General features: G+C 41.9%; 1 protein-coding gene across 2 annotated transcripts in view; it reads right to left on the reverse strand.

The window, feature by feature from the left end:
• KIF5C (kinesin family member 5C) overlaps window positions 1–18,787 on the reverse strand; it is a 66,070-nt gene that overhangs the window by 15,034 nt on the left and 32,249 nt on the right. For both annotated transcript variants that reach the window (XM_048954071.1, XM_048954072.1), the window contains exons 11-19: window positions 16,251–16,399; window positions 13,008–13,183; window positions 11,889–11,957; window positions 8,306–8,512; window positions 6,963–7,109; window positions 4,801–4,989; window positions 2,853–2,970; window positions 1,558–1,634; window positions 425–534 (exon numbers count right to left, since the gene is read on the reverse strand). In XM_048954071.1, the coding sequence (XP_048810028.1) occupies window positions 425–534; window positions 1,558–1,634; window positions 2,853–2,970; window positions 4,801–4,989; window positions 6,963–7,109; window positions 8,306–8,512; window positions 11,889–11,957; window positions 13,008–13,183; window positions 16,251–16,399 (1,242 nt within the window). The remainder of the gene's footprint in view (window positions 1–424; window positions 535–1,557; window positions 1,635–2,852; window positions 2,971–4,800; window positions 4,990–6,962; window positions 7,110–8,305; window positions 8,513–11,888; window positions 11,958–13,007; window positions 13,184–16,250; window positions 16,400–18,787) is intronic.

The raw sequence follows: 18,787 nt of genomic DNA on the forward strand, positions 1-18,787 counted from the left end.
CTGCCTCATTTGTCTTATCTTAAAGGACACATTGTTCTTGCATTCTTTCTGTTCTGCTTTCTCATTTCCCTACTGTTATTTACCCACACTATAAATATGGACAGGAGTGCTAAATCAGGATTGCTCAGATTTTGTGAACACTTCAAAAATAAGAGCACAACAGTAAAAAGAAACCTTAAAACCTTTCCAAGCAGGAGGATATCTCACAGTTATATTCCTGTGTCACAAAGAAATACCATGAATGTGAAAACGAGACACACTGGGGTCTGTGACATAGCTGTTGCATGTAAGGATACTTCCAACTTTCCCTGAGGCTCTGATGTACAGAGATATCAATTAAAGCTAATAAAACCAACCAAAAAAATAGTCCTGTAGTGTCACAGAGCAATACAGGAGCACAAAAAGTGACAGTGAGTGAACATACTCTCTGATTTCATCGATTGTTTTCTGCTTCTCTTCAATTTCATCTCTCAGCCTGGACAGCTGCTTCTGATGGGCTTCCCTGTGACTCTCCATCTGCTGCTCCAGTGCCTTCTGCAGAGCACAAAATGCAAAGCCAAACGTGAGACAGAAATCAAATAACACACCTAAGTTTGCTTTTTATCTATCATCTAAATTAACCCATCTTTCTGGATTGCTCAGCCACAGCCCTGTTATTTAAATTGTATGGTTAGATACATTTCAAGTTGTAAGAAAAAAACTGAATGAATCTCACTTTAAATTGCTGATCAGTGACTAATGTTCTTCTTACAAATGTAAGGAATAACTTCACAGCTGTTTTAACAACCTTAACTTTTTATAATGGAGGTAAAAATTCTCCAGCTGACAAACCTCTACCACCATCTTTGTAAAACTGTATTTTTCTTCTGCACAACTTGTAATCTCATCAGAAGCACTACCAGCTCATCATTTCCTAATATTTCTTCTTGGCATTCTACAGAAAGGAGAAAGTATCAGAAAACAGGTTTGTATGTCATTATTATTTCTATGAGATACTTCTGCCAAACCATTTGGTAAAATGGTCTGGCTTCATTTTCATTAAGTTTTAGTTCCTAAATGATATTAACCCCAGTAGCCTGGTGCACTGCTTAGCAAATGGGCTTCAGCCGAGTTCCTAGAAATGGCAAATATCAGAGTGACACAGAGGTGAATCCTTTTTCAGCCATACCTAACAAAATGATTCTCAACCATGGATGCTGGGTCTCCAAATCAGCTCCACTCAAGCAAACACAGTGCACCAAACCTCTGTACTCTCTGAAGCTGGTTCAGCAGACAAGCTGGTCTCAGTTACAGCCTGAGTATTTCAGGTGAGTGTCTTCTTTTTCCTTCATTTGGCCACCAGCCTCAGTACCAGCAAGTTCTCTAATTTCAAACTGCAAAGGTCACTCAATTCTAAGAGATCAGGTTTTCTAACAGAAGCCAGCAATTCTGACAGAGGCAGAAAAGTTCATTTAAAAGCACACAACACGTACAGGAAGACAAAATCACACTCTAATTATCAGCTAATGAATGATCTCACTAAGAAATCAACTCCAATATTGCAGCACACGACATTACCTTCATTTCTTCTGCATCCTGAAGCCGGGTCAGGTGCTCCTTCTCCTTATCTTTGAAACTGACTTCATGCATTTTTTCTGTTTGAAGTTGGAGACAGTTGAGAGTTAACCAACCAATCGTACATCACCTCTATGTCAAGCCATGTAAAAAGAACAAGCGTTGCTTGCAAGGCAGGCAGCAAGATCATGGTGAGACTGTTCTGGAGGGGCAGACACAGCCATTGTTTTCCAATACCCTACGTGTGACCACTGTCCAAATCCTGCTGCTGTTACTAACAGCCCACACAGCACTTTCCCAACCTCCCCTCATCTCCTATGACTCTGCCTTAGGGATCCTCCCTCTCCCCTTTCTGCTGGGCAATGCTGGCCTCCAGAGACAGATCATTTCTTGTGAGTGGGGTGGGAAGATGAGATGTGTGAATAAAAAACCACGCAGATGTTAAAAATCCTGTCACCATCTGCTGCTCCCAGAGTCAGAGAGCAGCCCCTGCGCAGAAATCCAGAGTAATTCTAAGGCTACACTGTAATTATACATAAAACAGGAGCTTGGCAAAGCAAGAAAAACTCCTTTTGATAAAAATTTTCCACACTGAATTAGAATGGAAAAAAAAAACCCAACTCTTAAAAATGAAGTCAGTTGGATCCTATAGAGCAGCCACGAGAGAAACTTCTACTCAATCCTAATGGAAGCATCTTCCTAATGAATGGGGCAGGGCACTTTCCAGAGAGACAACTGAAATTAGATGGCCAGCTGAGAATTTCCAAAACAAACATTCAAAAGATTGATTGCTTTTGATGCATTTTTTTTTCCTCACATCATGAAAGTAAAAGGTGAAGCTTCTTGCCAAGCTTTTAATTCTTTTGAAAAATTAAGTTTCTCTGCATTCTGTGAATGGGTTAGGCTGAAAGCGTTACCTCGAGTGTAATGTACAGGTGCAAGACATGAAATGATCTGAATCACAATTTTATCACTTCACTGCAAAATACAAGCAGACAAAAAGTGCTGTGGGACTACCAAGGCAACAGCTCAACATCAGAGCTTGACCCTGTGACATCAGGTCTGCTGTCACTGCGCATTTGCAGAGCTTAGAGCCTGGTAAGTGAGCTAAAATCCCATCTGTTTAGTTGGATTTCTGTGCCAGTGGGAATACAGGTATGACAAAAGTAGAGTAGGATTGAAAAATCAAATGCTGCAGCAGTGCCAGGTGAGCTGTATGTACAATACTTTGTTCAAAACTGCATTTTCTAAGATACAGCTGCTAAAAGAAATGATGACCACAGGAACCCACGTTGTACCTTGAGCACGTAACTTGGCAAGTTCCTCATTGAGAGAATCCTGGGACTCTTCCAGCTGCCTTCTCTTCTGCTCCATGTTTTGCATGTAGTCTGTCAGGGACTTGATCTTTGCTTCATGCTTTAAAAGCAGAGGGAACAGGAAAGAAACAATGTAAAAGGCCCCATACACAGTAAATTCAGTTGTAATATGGAGCTGCAGATCAGTCAAGAAATAGCAAGGTGTAAAAGAATGCTAGCAAACACACAAAATTACTCCAGCTGAATCCTAGAAGGAAGCAAGGAAGAAGAATCAGCAACATAAACCTATCTCTCTCAGCAAAGTGCTCCAGATACTGACAGTGCTTGCTGTCACATCCACACCAGCAATGTCAGCATGAAACCACCAAACTTAACAGCAGCAGAAGGTTGGGTATAACATAAGGAAAAAGGGTAGAAACTAAAGAAATGTGTGTGACAATTTTAATGGCATCATTGTTGTCACTAGAAGTCTTTCTGCATCAAATTATTTCTTGTCTCTCTTCAATAATTAGGCCTAGACTAATAAATGGGCTGTTAAGATTTAAATTAAGCCAACAATAAATTTCCACTTTATAGATAAGGTGTATGCCCTCCCACAACACTTTGAGCTTAACACCTAGCTTCTTCCTAGGCTTAAAAACAGATGGGCTTCCAAAATGGCAAGGCAAGGTGATCACCTGCTTCAGAGTATCTCTGTTTGGCTTCATCACCATGTTAAAATGCAATACAAATACAGGGAGGGGAACAAAAAAAGGATGTAGCTTTGCAGTCTCACTTCTTTCACTGCATTTTTTCACAGCCTTGGATAAGTCACTCAAATACTAAACCTCCTAAGAAGGAGGTCTAAGAAGAACACCAGCCCCACACAGACAGACAATCTTGCTTCCACTTAACATGCTCCTTCACTGGGTCAGCATAAGCCAACACCACAGCTGAAGGAAAATGTCCCAGCAGCCCACTGCTGATACTCATTCCCAGCTCTGTGCTGCCAATCCTCTTTCAGCCAGCAGAAGTATGCATATAGATAGCTGCTTTCGAGGCAAACCTTCATCTGCTTTACTAATACAAGTTCCCAAAGAAAGGGAGCAATACAGATTGGCAGGGTGACTTCTAGTGGCTGGATCCACTTTAAGACAGCATAAAAAGTGTAATTTTACTTAACATTTTTGGACAGCCAATACTTTCAGGATTCAAGCCTTCCTTGAATACTAAGAAGCATGCTTACAGCTACAGCTATTACTGCAGACCTGAATAGAGAAGCTCTACTGCAGGACAAGAGGCTATCCTTGCTCCAGGTTTTCTCTGAGTAACTGCTACCAAGAGAAACGGAGTAAACTCAAACTGTCTCCACCACTTCATGTGTGCAGTAATCAAAGAAGCATGGTGAAGCAGTTAGCCCCCTCCTCTCTGCAGAACGCAGCAGCATGCATCACTGCCTGGAACATGCCACCCACTGCAAAGCCCTCCTACCATCTGGATTTCTATCTTACACGGTCATGTTTTCTATAATGTATTATTACATGCATGTTGCTGCCCAGCTATCTGTTAGCATACTGACAGTCCAGATGTTGGGGCTCTCCAAATGCTTTGTTAGAGACCCATACAGTCACTGCTTCCTTTGTCAGTTTGCTTTCTAAGCGGAGGCACAAGATGCAAAAACATGCTGAGGAAATCTCTCCAAGAGTCTTTTCACTATTATGGCATTGAAAACATTTTGAAATCTACAACAGGAGGACAGAATCTTACCACAGAATGTGCTGTAAAACGCTGAATGCAAAACGAGAGGAACAAACAACAGAACAGACGAGAGAAACACCTCTATTCTCCCTGAATTCTCATTTCTCACTCCCAGCACACGCATCTCATGAGGAAGGAGGCTGAGAAAATCATCAAACCTTGCTTTGAGGGAACAAGGAAGGAGCAGACATACCTGTGAAATGAGGAGCTGGCAAGCTGCAAGCTCCCTCTCGCTGGCGTTCATTTTCCTGTTGGAATCTATCTGGGCACTCTCCAGCTGCTTGCTGCGGTTCACCAGAGATTTCACCTCAGACTTCATCTTGCTGATGTAAAGCCGTGCCATGGTGAACTCCTCTTCAATCACCCCATTCACATCTGCTAACTAAACACACGGATGATTGCAATCTAAAAGGTGTGGTCCTTATGGAAATCAATGTAAAGCAGTTTTCCTGCTGAGAAACAGTTGTCTGGAGCTAGATAACCTTTGTGAGAGCACAGTCACACTGAAGGAACACCCACAGACCTTCCTGTTACCTTTAAACATGCTCTACTACTCTGTCTGTCTGAGTTTTCATTGACAAGCCTCAAAAATTAAGAAATTAAGACTTGTCACAGTGTGCTTCATCAGCATCTGAAGTAATCAGCTCCACCAGAATGCCAAAAGCATATTTTGGAGAAACTTTCTCATGTCACCAGAAGAGGACATTTTCCTTCTTTCAAGCAACTGAAAGCTGGAGAACATTTTCAAAATGCTTCTTAAAGAAGTCTGCTCTTGAATGGCTGTGCTCCTTCAATAGCAGTCTGCAACACAGGCATTGGTCTGAAAATCTTACCTGGCAAGAGCAAATTAATCCCCTTCATCTCTAATCATTAATACCACCCTATTTAACATCACTTCCTTCCTTGGTTAATAGAGTGCCTTTGATTTTTATGTCTTTCTCTTCATGATTTCCCTTCAGCTTCTTAATTCACGTAACACACTGATGAGCTGCAAAGATTCTTCTTGAGTGTATGGACAGTAATTTCATCTGGTTTTGCCTTTTTTCTAGCAGCAAAGGGAAGACAACATGTGCTCTGCCTTCTTCGAATAGCCCAAAAAATGTTACTGCCTTCAAAGCCCTCAGTTTGGTCTGAAATTAGACATACTTTGAGAAGCTGCTGATTGCCAACAAATTTCAAATTGTTCATCTAAAACCTTTTCAATCTTGCCTTATTTACAGACAGCTGCCCTGCAAAATGCTGACATCTTAGTTGCTATAAAAATGTGTATCGAACAGCCTCCATTTGCAGAGATTTCCTCTTACAGTTCTTATTAAAACGGCCACCAGAGGTTGCTGTAACATCTAGCAAAATTTGGTCCCGTGGTCCAGGATCTGCATGAACACAAGGCAGCAGCATTTAGCACTGACCATGTCAAATAGTCTCTGAGGTTTAGAATTTTGTTCAGCTACGATATTGTAAGCATATCAGTGTGAACATCTACCTTCTCTATCAGATCTGTAAAGCCAAGAGCCTGACAGAAGACAAATTTCAAAGCAAAGCTGGCCAAAATTCACACCATCTCCAGATATGTTCAGATACCAAGGATTCTACTGCTTCAACAACCTACACTCCTCGTCCTTACCTTCCAACTTCAGAGTAAATGAATCCTCTAGGAAGGCTATTTGCCAATACACAAAAGTTAATCCTGTCCTAGTGTCATGTAGTATTTAAATGGCACATAGCACAAATTTACTAATGCTGAAAATGCTTTTAAAGAACTAAAGAAGAACAAAAGCATGGGCTCTTTGGAGAAGGCAGCCACTGTTCAAAGGTAAGAAACAAAGAGTAAAAGGTTTCCATGCAGATCTCTTCCTTCACTCAGGTGTCCTGGACAGCTGACACTACAGAAGTATGGATTTCAGAGCTGTTCAAGTTCACCTGCATGCAGTTTTAGGATAAATTTCAAACAAAAAGAAAGCTGCCCAGAAGCCAAATCTCTCCAGTAATGATTATTTAGATTCTGGGAATACTTGCTCCTGCCAGCTAACTATGGAGTAGGTCTATGTGTGCATTGTTTGGACAGAGAACCCAGCCCAGGCCTCAGACAGCAGAGTTTAATAGATGCATCAGCACACAGATGGGCTGCATTAGTTTGGCCCCAAACACTGAGCTGGGAGTCAGTGTGGTAATTATGTGCACAGACACTGACCATCTCTGTCCCAGACAAAGATCCCTTCAGTGTTTTACACTGTGCTCTAACCAGGATTTAAACGTCCTGGGAGAAGGGCTGCTGTGTCACACACACTCCGTGCTCCTAATTTTCATATGGCAGGAGGTACAGCTTGGGGGAAGCAATAAAGACAGCCAACTTACTGTTTTAACATCATTAGTGCCAATGATCCCTCCGATCTCTCCCAGGTCTTTAAGCAGCAAGTTTAAGATTTCTGTGGCTCTCTTCTTCTGATGGTTACTGAGCTCCTGCAGCTGGCCCAGCTCCCTCTGGGTTGCTGACAGAACCGTCTGGAAAGATTGAAAAGCAAAAGTTACCCTTCTTTCCTCAGATTCTCTCTATCCATACAGAAACCTCACGGAACAAAACAAAACAGAATTTCTTCTCTGTACACGATAAATCCACCAAACAATTCACCATCCCAAACCTCTTTGCTTGAATAAAGCAGCAGAGATGAAGCTGGGAGTTAACTGTGCTTCTATAGATTTCTCCCTGCTTCAGTGCATTTCAATAGTGCCACTTTAGGGCATCAGTTCTTCCATGATATCTAGGTTACACAGTACTGCCTTATATTTTCCTGGGACGTGTCTGCTGGCTCTGTGCACTGACACCTACTCCAGCAGCACACAATTCCACCTTGCCATAATCCACTTTCACAACTCACTTGCTAACAAGGCTACTTCAGATCCATTAAACGTAGTAAATCCCGTAAGAATCTTATTTGCATAATACATGTCAAAGAAGGTTAATCACGGAGAAACAGGTATAGAAGATATAAAATTCAATTTTTTCAAATGGATTTCATAGTAATCTGTTTTATTAAAGTGGATAACAAAGTCTTATAATGCTAGATATGCATGAAATCAGACATCTTAACAACGTCCTCCTTGGTACATGTGAGGGATGGACCAACCTAGTTAAGCCAATTTGGATTTTTCTCAGATTGGATTTTTTGCCTTAAAATCAATACATCATCTGAAGAAAGCTATTTTTTTTTTTCCTGAGATTCCCTTACTCTGTATGAGATCTCTGTTCCACAGCACACAGCCCAGAGAAATACAAACTGAATTGCAATTTGCACACAGCAGGTTTTCCCATCTTTCTTGGTACAATGTCGCTTTCAAATGATCAAAACACAAAATGGCCAGTTCTCACATTCAGCTCAGGAGCTGACATGGTGTGCAAAATACAGAGCTTGCAACAGAGCCACAATCTGCAATCAGCTTTCATATAGCAGCTTCTGAATTAGCTTTATCGTATCCCTTAATTAATACACAAGATAGAAGGTAGCACCAGCAAGCACAGATCTTTTAACTCTGTTGCTCCAATCTTTATACTAGTTATTAAACATACTTGCCAGCAGCATTTGAAAGCTTCCCAAAATGGCACAAGCTAATAATTATCAGGGAAATCTATGGGAATCTTTGGGAGAGATGCAGAGTCAGGAGGGAGGAGGGAAGCAGCACTATAAACTGCCTGCTCTTACACTCTTCTGTGCCAGTTCATCAGCCAGCTGCTCATTGGCTCTTGTTTTGTCCTCCACTTCTTGGGATTTCTGGTCATAATTGACAGCTAGTTCTTCCAGGGCTTGAAGGACTTCTTTCACTTCGTCTTTTGCAGCTTCATTCTCAATCTGAAGACGGGTGAGTTCCTCTTGAATCTTCTCATAATCTCTCCTAGTGGAGGCCAAAAGCTGCAAGGCAGATAGGACAGGAGAGTAAATCACCCGAGAAGTCATTTAAAAGATAACACCGAAAAGGGCAAAAACAGAGACAGACAAAGAGAAAAGAAAAAGCATGAGCAGGCAACGTGTGTACAGAAGACAGAATGCAAGAGAAGAAATCCTGCTCCTCTACCAGGAACATCAGTTTCCACATAACTGTTCATGAAGGAAGCCCAAACTTCAATGAAAAGAAAAATCTCAATCAAATCCTATTACAACACAAGACCGAGGCAGAGAAGCTTATTTTAAGCCATACGAGAGCTCCTAAACAAGTTTTCTGCCCTCAATCCAATCCTGCAGCAGGGACAAAAAAAAAACCAACAAAGTAAAATACATAAAGACAGAATCACAGCTTTGAAAGGAAGCACGAAAAGCGGCCTCGGGGATCTTATGGCGTTAGAGGAATATTTTGATAAGCAAACTTCTGATGGCTATTTTTAGCTAACATTTGAAGCATGATGCTGATGACAGATTAGTCGCTCTATCTGCTGAAGCAGAGTATTAACTAAAGAAAATGCAGACTTCAGAAACACTAGTGGACGCTTCCAACCTGTATTAAATTTGAATGCTCTGCTTCCACACTCAGTTGCAGGAGATGAGCTGCAACATCTCTCTTAAACTGACCACCCAAAGGGAGAATGGCAGAGAAGACACTGCTCTTTTTGGCTCAGAGTGCTTATGGAAAATAGGAAACCAACAAGCTGGCTTCAGATTCTGGCAGAGGACCAAAGTGGCAAAGAGAGGATTCAGATGTAAGGGAAATTTATCTCGTGGTAATGCTGCAGCCTCAGAAGTGCACTCAAGTTATGAAAAAACCCACTGAATTGCCAAAGCCAGATGGCATGTAAATATTTAAACAACAAAATAGCTTAAAATAATCTTTCTACTAAACACAGATGGAACTATTATTTACATTTACTTAAGAAAATTTCTGTGTGAATATTGCTGCGACTTCAAGCAAAGAGAAGTGTTATATATCACCCAGAGCATAAACATCTCCCCAGGAGATTCCTGGTGATACAACATGGCAAAATATACCAAGATTTAGAAAGGGTCCTCATAACACTGCAGCAATCAGCCCTAACAAAGGAATCCTGCCTAATGCAGAGGCTGCACCGGAGTGAGGGCCATCCCATCCTGAGTGCTGCAGATCTATTTCTGAGCTTCATTTCTCACATCACAGACTCCTTGCTCCTGAAGAAGTGTAATCAACATGTCCTTGTGAGAACAGAACAGAACCTGACTTTACTTGAAACCAACACTTCGCAGTCCCAGCCCCAAAGCAAAGGCACTGGCAGCTAAATGCTTGGAGCAGTGATGCGTGAGCCAATGGCAAAAAGGTATCAACAGACACCAGTATCAGCACAATGCCAGCTGGGCAGGCCTTGTGTTTATAATTGACCTGCTAGCTTAATCAAGCATAAAAAAGTACTCCAGTTCATTAGGGAGAAGCAGAGCGAGACAGCTGCTCTGCAGCACATATTTCAAGGAGCTGACCATGAGATGTAAGAGAACAGGCACATCCCTCCTGCAGCACAGGTGAACTTTATACATGGAAGGCAGGACCTTGAAAAATGTTACTTAATTCCTGTGAAGGGGAAAACAAAAATGACTGCCTTATTAGCTTTCAAAGGTACGAGATAAACAAGCTAATCAGAGAGCCAGGTTAGCCTTCCAAACAAGTGGCACAACACCACCTGCAGAGATTTCAGTAAGACAGCAAAGCCAGGCAGGAACAGGTGCAAAAATGGGGGTAAAGTGGTAAGAAAAGGATTGGGCCATTGAAAACACATGTGCATACTCATAAGTAACACTGAGCATGGAATAGGCTGAGGAATAAGCCAGCTCCCAGATGCTCCCAGATATTGGAACAGGCTGCCCAAGGAGGCTGTGGATGCCCCATCCCTGCAGGCATTCAAGGCCAGGCTGGATGTGGCTCTGGGCAGCCTGGGCTGCTGGTTGGCGACCTGCACACAGCAGGGGGTTGGAACTGGATGAGCACTGTGCTCCTTTTCAACCCAGGCCATTGTATGGTTCTATGATATGTGAAACAAAGGAATGCAGATCACCCAGAAAATAATACACAAGAAAAGCCATGAGGGTAAAAATAAGGTTTAGATGAGAGCAGTAATGTAAAAAAGATGGGAGAAGAGAGATGGTCTAAGTAACACACATCAGAAAAAACTGTTGCTGAGAACACATTGAATTGTGTTACATCTGAATAGCCACAGGCATGGCTAGCATGCAACACAGAATAATCAAAAGAAGGTTGTGGGAAGTGAACAGAGCTTCATTACGGAGTAAAATGAAACTGGTAAATCCTTCAGTGGGGATAAAAGCCCAAAGGTAGCACATCAGTCACAAACAAGTAACCAACATTTTCATATGTTCTCTCCCTCATAGAATACCTAACCTTGCAAGTCCTTTCTGCTAGCCTGGATAAAGACTAAGACAGAAGATTAAGGGACAGAATCATTTTTCACTTACAGGAGTAGTCTTAACATCTGAAAAAACAGTTTAAATGGCTCAGACATTTGGGAACAGGTATTATTCCAGAGAATCACACCAACACTGATCAGTATTTTGGAATACAAGAGACAAGTGACTCCCACACCAGGGTTAACATTCTTGATCTGAATCTTCTTCCTCCAGTTTCTCCCAATTTGATAAACAGCATAAAATTGTTCCTGGCTCAATATCACAGCACATTTGGAGAACTCAGTAATTTGGCATCAGTACCACTTTATGTCTTCAAATCTCCATAAACAAATGACAGATAAGAAAATGACTTTGAATGTAAGTTGTGATCATTTTCCTCATCTAGAAAAGCATTAACGTTCCTTTACAGATAGAAGCAATGAACACAATAATGTCTGAAGCAAGCCATCCAAATTTTGGACCAAATCTGTGCCAGTAGGAGACTTTTCAGTCTCACAGATTTCTCTTGGTCCTTTCTCTAATTGCTCATGCCAAAATAATGAACATCAGTCATTTATTACCAGCAGCAATTTGTACACTGTCTAGGAAATCTGTTCGCTACTTACTGCCCTGAAAGGATACAAGAATACTGAAAAAACATTTCTGAAATGAAATAGATTGGCCACACTCCTCTCTTGGTATCTCCACTGACACTTCCCACTAGGATGGTAGGCTTTACCAGAGGTAATCAAGGCTTGAAAAGCTCTTGTGAGGATATGAGGAAATTTTGAAGTTTAAACCTTGCTTTAACATGGGTTTCTCCTATTTTACTATGAGCACACCTAGCCAACAACTGTGACAGAATCACTACACAAGGGTCACATAAGCATATTTTGCTTTTGGTTGGTTTTGTTGTTTTCCTCCTTACCTCCTCTTGATCCAACATTTGCTGTTTTAGCTTTTCAGCCAACTGGCTCTGCTGATTGATTTCATCATCCTGCAATGAAATAGGGTTGGAGGCTTTTAGTTGCTTCTCACAGGTCTCATTTGATTGCTCTTATTTCCCCCTTTCTAGTAAGAATAATGCCACGGCAAACCTTGAACAGGTTTAAAATAAAGAAGATTCTCTCAGGTAATGCAAATCAGGCATCCACTCTGACACAGTCCTGTTCTGCTTCCTTCAAGAATAATTCAGGCCTTGCTACATTTGAAGACCAACATTTTTTTTCCTTTTCTAATCAGTAAGTGAAACCTCCAAGAGTACTACAGGGGAGGTCTTCTCCATCCCAGAGAAGCTGTAATTTCTTAAAGACCTTAACTGTTATTTGAATGCCAGCAACATCTTGCCTTGCCATTTGCACACAGACTGTGCTGAGACCTCACGCTACAGCCCAGCAGAAGTAAGGCTCAAAATTTCCCCTTGCTACTCAAAAAAAAAGAAACAGTGGGCTTCTTTTTTGTAGCTTTCTGCTAATTACACTTGAAAATTAAAATGAGTTTTGATTCAACATTAAAGCTGTCCTGAAAACTTCTGCTAGTTTGCCTTTTAGGCGGCTCTCATTTGTCACAATCGATGTTTATAGGATGCCTTTTTCTCCACTTCTTATCTTCACACAAGCCAAAGCCATTAATGGCAAGTGCTCAGTAAATGTATTGCTGATAGCTTTAAGTGCCAATAATGTGCTTCAAGCTGTGCAAATCAAAAAAAGCCACCTGCACTCCAGAGAGTGCTCACAGCTAGAACAAGATGAACAAAAAAGGCCCAAGGGATGCTTTTGTTTTTCTTTTTCTTTTTCTTCAAAATTCTAATATTTGGTAAACATGAAGATATAGTTTCCCTTTATTTTATATATATATATATATTTTAATTTTCTTTCTCCCATGACTGGAACAGTGGTAGTTTGCTGAGCATGTATTCTGCCAGGACGAAAAAGAACAATTCAAACTATACACTTAGGACACAAAATTAGCACCAAAAATGAAACCCACCCATCTTGGCTTTGGCTTCCATTTACACACAGAATGGAGTCAAAACTAATGTTCACACCTTATCATCCAGCTGCCTGTAGAGACTGGCAATCTCCTCATCATACTTCTGCTTTTCCTCTGTTGAGATGCTGGCAACCACAGGTGTGATGTTGTCAATGATTGGTGTGTTATCACATGGCTCCAGGTTCTTCTGGTCTTTGGCACTGATCTGTTCGTCTTCAGGCACAGCTTCTCCTGCAGGTACACAAGCCATGGTCACTACAACCCAGGGCACAGGAGAGGCCAAAAGCACCGGCATCCCACAACAGTCCTGGGTGAGGGACAGCCAGAAGGGTGATCTGGGCATAGGCCTGCCATTGGGACTGCTGTAAGTAAAGGTAATGGGGAAAGGTAGGTGCAGAGAGATGGCCATGCAACCTCCAGGGTTAGAAAAACAAACCAAATGCTGCAGCAGTTTGAATGGCTGCCACTGAAAGCACTGAACTCCTGACTTCCCTTTCACTTGGGCCCGTTACACAAGGGATTAGCTCTGTGGATTAGCAGAAGGGGAAATAAGGAGGAAAAAATCAGACTTCCAGCCTAAAGCTAAAGACAATCAGTGCCCCTTCCTCTCCAGATTTCCAACTGCCTTATTAGCTTTCCCTCCCCCATAATGAACTGCTCGAGCACCAGGACAACAAGCAAGACAGCTGCATTTAAACCAATCTTCACGTACTGCCTTGTCACGTCTAAAATGAAATAGCACAGACCAATGTTCAGACATTGCCTATGCATACCAGATAGGATGTTATCCCTACACATCTTCTCTCAAAATTATTTTCTCTGAGGAGTATTCTCTTAGATAACCTAAGAGCATTCCAATTACAAGGCTGCTGCAGTTCAGTGAAGAGGGACAGGCAAGCTGCTCATGCCAGAAATTGAATCTACATTCATTAATCTAGTGAGAGACTTAACTGCTGAATGCTGTGTGCATTGTTCAAGGTGTGGAAAGGCTACATTCAAACCCTTCTGCAGAGATTTCTTTCACTTCTATGAAAAGCTACGATATTTTAGTGCATATGGCTTTATGGGGTATTCTTCCTGCCCAAACAGTGTGGGCACTGGCAGAAGCATGCAAACAGGACAAATGTATCAAGAACCAAAAGGCAGAGTGCTTCAGACTAGAAAGCAAACCAAAACAGGGGAGGAAAAACAATGACCAACAAACAGTGAAGATTGTTTTTGCAAGTTTAAAGCCAGGAAGAAGAAACTCGGAATCAAGCACGATGAACTCGCTAAAAACACTGCTGTAGAAATACTTTTTGCCCTGCTGCTAACGACTCAGTGATAATATAGAGCAAAATATACAATGATTTTTTTCTCTGTAGCATTTCAGTAGAACAGAGCAAGAAAGGTGGGCTCATCCAGAGCAGGGGAGCTGGCATGCAGGGCAGTAGCGTGGTTGGACTGCAGAGCATCAGTCGGGTGCCTCCCAAGCAGGACCTTGAGATTTTCCCTTTGTTGAACACAGCAGCTTTGTATTTCAGACCACAAGTGAAAGGAGAAGAAGAGCATAAATTTGATACAAATGCTAGGAGGCCATCATCCTTCTAGCTGTAAGGCACAAACCTAATTGTGCACAGAAGTCCTCCTTCAGAGAGAACAGGGCACAGCCTCCTTCTGCTGTAATGTTATTTTTATTTTCTGAATGTGCAGACAAGCTATAGTGGTGGAGTATTTATGCATTCATCTTGTATTTTATACTCAAGATACAGCTTTTGCTACAATTTCATTTGGAAAGAGCCTCCTTTGATACAGTACCCTTCCAAATGATGTTATTCCACAAGGTCAGACAAGAAATCAATAATATTTTGAATGCATTTGATGTATGGCTTGGTAACACCGATGAGAAAAGATGTAGGGGAAGAAGCAGTGTGTGTATTTAGACAAAACAACAAAGGCAGCATTTTGTGTTTAAACTGCATATAGGATGGATGTGCACAGGTTTCTCTTAAAGATCCTTCCTAGGATGGGAAGGAAATTCTTGAAATTATTATCACACTGAGCAAACACAGAATGAAATGCAGATCATGAAAGTGCCAACAATTCCCAGTGCTCCTCAACACACACAGCAGACCGACCGTCTCCATAGCGATTTTACCATGTGGATAAGAGAAATATCCCCTGTGCTAACGTGGCCCAACCCCCCAGAGAAAGATGCAGAAAGCAACCATTAGGTCACTACCTGATGTGAAAGGCAAGGAAACAGCACAGTGAGGTGGAAGAAAGTGACACTGCTTTGCACCCATAAGGGACAGGCATTATCTTTTTAGTATGGACAGCAGAGATTTTATCTATGTTATTCAAAAGCAGACTTGACAAGTGCAAGGCAATTTGTGACTAATAATTAAATCACACATTTGTTCTCAATGCTGGAAAGCAAGAGGCATGCAACGGGTTACTGAACTGCTGCAAGCATCAACACATAGAACTGAGATGACAAGCAATATGGAAAGGAAAAATTACTCCAGGGAAGCAGCCTTTTACTGCTGTGGGCTTGTTGGGATTTCAGGGTGTGAGAGAAATGCAGGTCTGGTATGTCCTGGTTTTAGAGACACACATTTCTTTGTTGCTTATTAGGGGATTGGGTTTGGTTTTGTTTTCTTCCTAAAAGTGGAAGAGGAAGAAAAATTAAAAGTATGGTTGACTAAAATTATCTGTCAAAGCTTTTGCATTTTATATAAATCTGTGCAATTTGTGTGTATGCATTAAAAAATCCTTCCACCTTATCAAATGGAACTTCATCTTGTACCTTAACCTGAACAGCAATTTCATGTTTCTATGAAAAACGCTAGCTGTTCTTAGATAGATTCCACTTAGATAGATTGCACTTAGATAGATTTCACTTCACTTAGAAGCCAGAAGAGCAGACAAGAGGTGATTCTTCTCATCAACATTCCTAGTCACTGTACTAGAGCACTACTTGTTCCAATGTTAAATTTAATTATTTTTTTAAAAAATCTTACTTTGAAGCAAAAATGAAACCAATTCTCATGCCTGAGAAGCACAGTTCTCTGTAGAAAGTGAAATTTTATCTTTTCTTATTAGTTTAATATTACTAACAGTATTGAGAATTATCGATGCACCTCCAGTGCAGGGCACTGGAAGCTCAGCAGAAGGGTTGGAGCAGGATTCCCAAGTCTGTGGCCAGCAACAGGCAGCAGAGTGGCCAAAGGTGCTAAGCAGGCTGTGTGCTTTGGAGTTTAACACATAACTCAAACCTGCCCTTAAAACACACCCAACCGCATTTTCCCACACATACCATTTCTCCACCTGTTCAGTTCCAGCTCCAGATGCTGGATAACATTCTTTAGACTCTTGTTTTTGTCTTTTTCCTTCTCGTACTTTTTCTTCCACTCCTCTGCAGTCAGTTCCAGATTCACAGAGACTGTGTTCTTAATGGTCTTAGCTCTGCATAACAGAAATAGGCGTCAGCTGCTCTGCAACTTCTATCTCAATGCAACAATTTAGGGATTTGGAAATTTTTGTTTTACATCAAGGAAAACTACGAAACATTTGCAGTTTATTTCCTGAAATGCAATGTCACAATTCCATTTTCTCTCAGAACCTCAGTAGTGTTACCACCTAGAATCACAGAATGGAGCTGGAAGGGACCTCAAGGGTCATGAAGCTCCAGCCCCCCGCCACATGCAGGGCCACCAAACTCCCCATTTCATAGCAGCCCAGGCTGCCCAGGGCCCCATCCAACCTGGCCTTGAACACCTCCAGGGATGGACGGGGCATCACAGCCTCTCTGGGCAGCTGTTCCAGCACCTCACTACTTTCATATTATTTCTATTTAAGCCTCAATAGGATTTTTCTGCCTTCAGTCATGTGTGGATCTGTCTCTGCAGATTTCTTCTGAAAGGAAAAGCTCTAGAAACTGCCTTTAGATAACTGACAAAAACAAGCCTGGTTATTACTTCTCTGCTAAGAAAGCCACCAACTCATTATTTACAGCTTTTTCTGGCTTAAGCTGAAAAGCTCAGTGGAAGAAGGGAAGCAGAGGAGGGCCATGGGTCGCTGATTGCTACCTGGGCTGCTGCTTGGCTGAGGAAGCACTTCTGCTCTGTAGGCAGCAAAGCTGGCTGCTGCACCACTAGGCAAAAATCACCAAACCCAAATCTGTTTAACAATCACCACCACTTCACTGTTGTGAAACTGCTCAGTTCCAGACAAACCTGAACAATTGCAAGAGAAAATGCAAAACTAGCAGGAAAAAACCACACAGCATCTCCCCTAGCAAAACCACTTTTAAAGGAGAAAAGCAAACACATCAGAAGGAATGAAGAAAGCTGCAGATCTTTGTTCCTCACTGCTCAGGTCTGAGCCTCTCCAGACATACCCAGTGTTAGCAAACACAGGAGAAATTTGGTCTCTGTTTAGGTAATGGAAGAACAGAGCACGGTTTGTGGTGGGCTGAAGTGCCAGTGCAAGGAACTGCCCTCAGCTATAGATAAACTGGCTAACTCTCCCCTGGGGAGGGCACGTGATCTTCTATCATCTCCTTCATGACTTCACTTAATGATTCTGAATCACCTTCTCAATATCACAGAATCACAGAATGGCCTGGGTTGAACAGGACCATAATGATCATCCAGTTTTAACCCCCCTGCCACGAGCAGGGTTGCCAAAAAGTGTAACTTGCACTAGTGTGTGACTTGCACTACGTGGCACGCAGAAGTTTAATTACCTTAGAAGAATTTAAAAATAACCTTGTACTTCTGAAAGATGCAGACACCTAATGGTTGGCTTTTACGTACTGTCTTATATTCTGCTAAAAGCCCACATTTCTACTCACTGAAAAAATGCCACACCATAAAACACACTGACTGCATTGCACTGCTGATGGATGAAGCATGCAGCAGTAACTACAATTAAAAACAACATAAAAACAACAAAAGAAGAAAGAAGAAACTGACTCACTGCTAACAGAGGAGCCCATGAATTTGCAGGTGGGTCTGTGAAGATGAATTTTACCCCGACATTTACTTTAATGGTGATATTTCTTTATTGCTTGGCAAAATGGAGGATCTGGTAATCAACCATGAGTCACACACCTTTCCTTTAACGTTACTCAGCCCTTAATGCTGTCACATCAGAAAAATGGAATATCACAGCCAAAGGGCCTGGAAATGAAACCATTCCCCACAGACAGCAATATTGCTGTTGGAAGTGCTGACAGACAACACTCTGCTTGTACAGCAAGTGTGCTCCTCTGCAGGGCTGGCACATCAGCAGCCCTCCTCTTTGCATGTCCTTCCTCACAATTAAATGCTCCCCAGGACCTCCTGTTTCAGCACAACTCTATAGCTTCTAAGCAGAAAACTAAAAACGACCAACACATTACTCACTAATCAAGCTGCCTCGCAAAGAACACAGCCCTCTTCCCACTTCCTTCAGCTGACATCCTAGTCTTCAGCAAGGAACACTTCTATAAATTAGAAACAGAAAACCTTCCTCCTCCTAACAGTGTTAAGCATTTCTAGCACATGATTTGCATTCGAGGTTTATGGTTGTTTGTGGTGGGATGGCCAGCATGTGTAGCAGGTGAACTCCCTCTGCTGCTCTCAGCTGTCCTGTCACTGCAGTCCAAGCTCTGCTAGCCAGGATGTGCAAAGGAGGTTTGAAAATGGTTTTGCTTTCCAAACAGAAAGGCAAGTTTTACTGATTACTGGAAAGAGAAATGAAACCAAGAGAAATGTGAGCTGGAATAATACAGAAACTGGACTTCCTCTGCATACGGATCCCTCATGCAAACAAGTTTCCAGAGATCCTGGAGCATGGTCATGCACTGCA

Source organism: Lagopus muta, chromosome 8 (assembly GCF_023343835.1).
Source record: "Lagopus muta isolate bLagMut1 chromosome 8, bLagMut1 primary, whole genome shotgun sequence".
Taxonomy (NCBI): domain Eukaryota; kingdom Metazoa; phylum Chordata; class Aves; order Galliformes; family Phasianidae; genus Lagopus; species Lagopus muta.